General features: G+C 37.0%; 1 protein-coding gene across 5 annotated transcripts in view; it reads right to left on the bottom strand.

Moving 5' to 3' along the window:
* Positions 1-3834: 3834 nt before the first annotated feature.
* The window catches only part of Slit2 (slit guidance ligand 2), a 342136-nt gene continuing 339970 nt past the window's right edge, over positions 3835-6000 (bottom strand). For all 5 annotated transcript variants that reach the window (XM_048784262.1, XM_048784264.1, XM_048784263.1 and 2 more), the window contains one exon: positions 3835-5602. In XM_048784262.1, coding sequence (XP_048640219.1) covers positions 5361-5602 — 242 coding nt within the window. In that variant the 3' untranslated portion in view covers positions 3835-5360. The remainder of the gene's footprint in view (positions 5603-6000) is intronic.

The raw sequence follows: 6000 nt of genomic DNA, 5'->3' as shown, positions 1-6000 counted from the left end.
GTCATTCTGGCCAGTTTGATTTAGAAGATTCTTTCCTAGCATTTGTCAATCTAAGAACACATATTGATTCTTACATTAAGGATACATTGTGAGGAACCTTGGAAGGTCAGATTAACAAATTTGAGCTTTATCCTAGAGTGCGAGTCAAAGATATTTTTGACATGTCCCAGGGGAATATATTGCTCTTTCAGCAGAATGGGAAAAGGGTAGATAGAAGGTTGGGGGTTTTCCAAGTCAACATCAGTGATCTTCCAAGAAGTTTCCAGCCTGATGCAGTCAGATATCATGCTACAACTAAAGCCCAGATTTTCACTGACACCCTTAATGCAAATATTTTCTTCTGGGTTTCCAAATGTCTCAATTCCTGACTCTCTGGCTGTGGTAGAAACAGAGAAGAAATGAACATGAGTTTTAAAGTGTAGATTGGCCAACAGTTGTTTCTTTTAATCAATTAAATCAGCCTTTCAGTTCAAGAACATTCTTTGGAGATTCTGAAATTAATATTACTCTCACTTTGCATAAATATTAGGAATATTTGTATTTTCTATGTCTTTAGAGGTATTTCATTCAGAAGTTGAGAGGAGCTGCATTAAGCATAGCAAACTAGTTGGTATTTTGAAATAGACATCACTTTTTGTCATTATTTTGCAAGCAGACTGAAATAGATGGTCAAAAGAAAAACAGGGACTGCATGCTGAGAATTCAGACAGCTAGGAAGTAGCCACTGTTGGATCAAACACATAAAATAGATGTGTTCTTCACTTTGAACACAGTGAATTTTTTTTAAAATTATTTGTTTTTTTTAGTTATACATGACAACGGAATCCATTTTGATATAATTATACAAGCAGGGACTATATTTTATTCTAGCCAGGATCCCATTCTTATGGATAGTAGGATTCACTGTGTGTTTTCTGTGATATGTAGAAGCTAACCCACAATAATGGGAATGAGGGGAAGAATAGAAGTTCAGCAGATTAGACAATGGGGAAGGGAATGGGAATAGGCAAAGGAAAGACAAAGGAATTAAACTGACATAATTTTCCTATGTACACCTATGAAAACACCACAGTGGCTTCTTTTGCTTCCTTGAGGACCTAAGAGTTCTTCCCTCCTCAGGAACTACACAGAGGCTGCTCTCTTCATAATCCTGCAACCCACCTCCACCTGCCTCCATCCTGGATCCTACTTTGTCTCTCATTGCTTGGCTTAAATTTCACTTTCTCACAGAGTCATTTCAACTACCCAGTACTTATTTGATTAGATCCCTCTGCTGTATTCTTCTAATATACCATAATTTCCACCACAGTGCTTATGGTAGTCTGATATCATATATTAGTTTGATCATTTGTGTAGTATCTTCTGCCCACTTTGACATCAACCCTAACTACACAAGCTCTAAAATGGCAGAAGTTGTTGTTAAATGACTTGTGAGTACACAGAGAGGATTAGGAAGGAAAATAGCCTCCATATTTCATATAACTTTATATGGCTTTATAGAAAGCTTTACATAAAGCTTCATATATTTTTTATAGTGTATATATTTTTACAAACATGACTTTGGAAATAACTGGTCACAACATGAGGCGGATGACATATAAAGCTCAAGGTCTTTCTTCCCTGAATTGATTTCAAGTCTTTAATCATTTCTCCAGAAGGAATTGCTGCTGCCAAAGCAAATCATCCAAAAAAGAAGATGCTCAGAGCAATTCTAATACAGGGGTTAGTCTATTATTGCTTAGAAATAATGTCAGGAAATCTGTGGTGAGAACAAATTCTGAAGATTGAGATGGTTTATATTCTTAAATCGAACACATGTCAAAACCCCACGGAATTTCCTTACACTGTCTTATTCATGTGACAATTTAAAAGTAAACATATTAGGGATGTTTAATAACTGTCTTTTCAGATGACAAGTGTGCAGTATTCCATGTAGTAGTTTTGATTCATTTCAGCACACAATGATTTTGCTCTATTGAATTCTATTGGAAAAGCTTTAGAATAGTTAGTTTTTCTATTCAAAGGAATCCTAATGGCCAAGTATTCATAAGTAAGGAGCCATTTATAACATGAATGATTGCACTCAATTTGTCTCATTTGATAGTAATTATTTGGCTACTGGATTTTCTCAAAGAGCATCTCATGCACAGAAGGCAGTCTTACCACAGAGCAAATGGTCTCTCAAGAGACATTCTAAGCAGCTCAAATTCCAGGAAAACAGAATTTTATTTTATTTATTTATTTTTTTTAAGATAGAGTGAGAGAGGGAGAGAGAGAGAGAGAGAGAATTTTTAATATTTATTTTTTAGTTCTCGGCGGACACAACATCTTTGTTTGTATGTGGTGCTGAGGATCGAACCCGGGCCGCACGCATGCCAGGCGAGCGCGCTACCGCTTGAGCCACATCCCCAGCCCCAGAATTTTATTTTGTAACTTTAAAAGCAGGAAGGAGAGAGAATTCAGCCTGAGAACTAATAATACTTTGCTTTTTGCCCTTAAAAGCAACAAAAATCTGGGTGTGGAGATGCAAGCTTGTCATCCCAGAGGCTGGGGAGGCTGAGGCAGGAGAATCCTGAGTTCAAAGCCAGGCTCAGGAACTTAGCAAGGTCCAATGCAACTTATCAAGACCCTGTCTCTACATAAAATATTTACAAAGGGCTGGGGATGTAGCTCAGTAGCTAAGCACTTATGGGTCTAATCCCCAGTATTAAAAACAAAAACAAACAAAAAATAAAACCCAAACCTAAGACAAAACAACAAAGTAAAAAAATATTTAATCTGGATTACTTACATCTATATGATTGACAGAATTAGTGTGTGTGGGACTAAGGCACGAAGCTTAGTCTCCTGACGAGTATCGTCTGCTGAGCTGTTGCTGCTTCTAGAACGTGGACTACCTAGTCTGAGCAGCATGAAATGTGGTCCAGCTCTCCTGCTTTCCAGCCTTGTGCCCCAGTGTGAAACAGAAAGCCCAATAAATCCATCAACTTATAGAGATGAATGAGACACTCACATAGAGCTCTTAGCATGCTATCTAGCATATACTGAGCAATCAACAAACACTGACCATTAAGACGGCATGTATCTATATACACAAATCCAAGTCATGGCATCTTCACAGATGTTTCTTTGCTTAATGAATGATTCAAAACCTTGAAAAAAGGGAGCAACCGATGGAAATATGTAAATATTTTATAATAGTTATATAATATTTATATAACATAAATAAAGAAACCATAAACAAGAATGAATGTATGAGACAGAGTGTAAGTGTGTTGGTGGGTGTGCACGTGTGCATGACCTTCTTAAAGAGAAGTGATGACGTTGTATTCTACCCAGGCTATGTTGGTTCTTGACCTGGGCAGTTACTAGTTACTACTTGGTCTGGTTCTAATTGAGGGAAAGAAAAATGGATGAAAACATCTTGCTTAGTTAGATTTTGTCTCACAAGAGATTAATTGTCTTTATAAGCAGTAAGAAGAGGAAATACGGTCTGGGAACTAATATTACTTCACTTTTTCCCCTTAAAAGTAACCACCATGAAGTAAAATCTCTATTCTACATTACTTCAATCTACATGATCAATATAGAGGAATTACTGTGCCAAGGGAGTAAGGCTCTGAGGCTTATCTCTAAGCAAAGAACACATAATTCAATCCATCTCTTCCATGTGACCATTTCAAAGTCCCCAAATGTGACAATATGTTCATCTCAAACCAAATCCTGACCACAAATATGTATAGGTTGTCTTCCTTGTTCTTTATCAATGGATTTAGAAATTGTTAAAGGAGAACCTCTAAATATTGTGCAATTTCTAAGAAAACCACCAAGCTGTTAATGAAGTAAATATCTGTTTAATTTACAAACATCAGTAGTGTAACTGATATTAGTCTGGAGAAAGACAAAGCACACTGAATTATACATGTACATCTAATTTTCTTTTTTAAAAAAGATTTTTTTGGGGGGTTGGGGGAGAAACATCTGCATCATTACAGGGCACCCTGGGATTTTAGTGAGGGAAAAGCAGAGTCCACTATAGATCCTCATCAATTCTACAATGTAATTTAGCAGCAAATATGTTAACATGGGAACATGAAGGTAATAAAGGAGTTTTATTTTTGGAAAAAAAAAATTACAGTTTTTGACATGACAGTTTCCCTCCCCACCAATCAATAAAAGGGCAAAAAAATGTCAAGGAGATATTAATTTGTAAAAGGTCTACTTTCTAGTGTCAATTGCTACACACCATTTTTCTTCTGTAAAGACGTGTAGAGGGGCCACTTCTTCCTATATGATGACTGTCTCACACAGATGTCATTTTCCTACTCTTACTCTGCATGCTCTTTGCAGCTGTCCTAAATGAGGCCCAGTAGGTCTGTGACACCAATGGTCGGATGTTCAGGTCAATCAACAAACCAACACATATTTATCCCAAGATAAACCTATGTTAGTACTATTGCCAAAAAATAAAAAAAAAAATCCTGATATTTAAGTTTGAAAAATGTACAAAAAAATCAGGATAATTATAAATTAATATATATTAAAGCATCAAGAAACAGCAAAAGAATGGCCTAAAACGTTAAGTACAATGTATTTTGATACAATAAATATTCCTCATTGAAACTGAATACTGTATAGGGCTGTTTAGAAGTCATAGAAACAAAAATTCATATTATTACTAATTTATTTATCAATAATCTATTGGTTCTTTATCATCTCCTTTATCATTTATATTACAAAAAATTAATACTGGAAAATGGTAGATGAACACTTTTGTGTGCTGCTTCTGCGGACATTTAGAAAGAAGGTAGGGTGAGTCAGCACTTCACTCCCAGTCCTTTCGTGAATGGAACCCAGATCTTCAGGATACTTTATATTTTGCACAAAATATTTCTTATCAGCTTGCTCTATCTGTAAATTCTGGAATTCCACCCCCTGCCTGGCAGTCTCACTCACACACTTGTGCTTGATGTGAAGGTGGGACACACATTTTATGCTCTGGGCAAGTACAGGTCGGTGCACAGTAGCTCCTCAGTCTCTATGTGCTTCTGCGAGTCTTCAGCTTGTTGCAAAGACAGATCTGTGTTGCAACCGTTCCCACGGTTGCTGTAATGCCACCACGTATAACTTTCTTCACACTTCTCCAGTGTAGGGGAAGCTTTAGTTTAAGCAAGTCTTTTATTTTATTATTATTATTTTTTTTCAAATGCAGAAAAAAAGTCTTTATTCTCATAATAAAAATAAGTCCGTTCTGTATTTTACAATATATTTCAAATATTTCCACTATGAAGCATAAATTAGTCCAACACGGTCAAGAAGTAGACAACCTGTGTCAGAGGTGGAAGGTGCTGGGACCACGCCTAGGACGCACACCGCGTGCAGCCACACTTTACCACCTTCTCAACCTCATCCACAAAGGAGGACCCGTCCGTGCATTCGAAAGAGTATTTCCGCCGCTTGCTCCTCAGAGGCCCACAGCACTGGGCCCCTGCACACCCGCCTTTACATTCCAGGCGTGAGACCTTCTTGGTGGTTTGGCAGGCTGCGTAGCCCTGCTGCTTTTGGTAATAATCTCTTATCCGTTCCCCTCGACAAGAGATTTCTAGAAAAGAACAGAAAAAAATCGCAGTCAATGACTGTGAGTCCACATCTCAATTCAGTGGATGCTGTCTCTCTGCCCTTTTTTTGTAAGTGCTATTTTTAGTATTATGTTTTTATTACATATCTTGGGCCGGTGGCACAGCCTGCTGTTCCTTGAAAAAAAAAATGTGTCTTTTGGGCCTTTATTTCTAGCAAAGTGAATGCTATATATGTAGACTATAAATACAATGCTATTACACTGACAAGAAAATTGGATTCCTAAATCTTTTCCTTTATTGCAAAGAAAAAAGAAAAAAAAATACACATCTTCTGTTTTTACACGACTAACAGCTGGTTTTGTTTACCACGGGGAGCAGTTTCAGAAAGAATGCAATTTAATTTATTAGACCTGGAGTTTAA

This window comes from Marmota marmota, unplaced genomic scaffold, assembly GCF_001458135.2.
Source record: "Marmota marmota marmota unplaced genomic scaffold, marMar, whole genome shotgun sequence".
In the NCBI taxonomy this organism is placed as follows: Eukaryota; Metazoa; Chordata; class Mammalia; order Rodentia; family Sciuridae; genus Marmota; species Marmota marmota.
The sequence above is the reverse complement of the archived record's forward strand: the minus strand, read 5'-3'. Positions and strand labels throughout refer to the sequence as shown.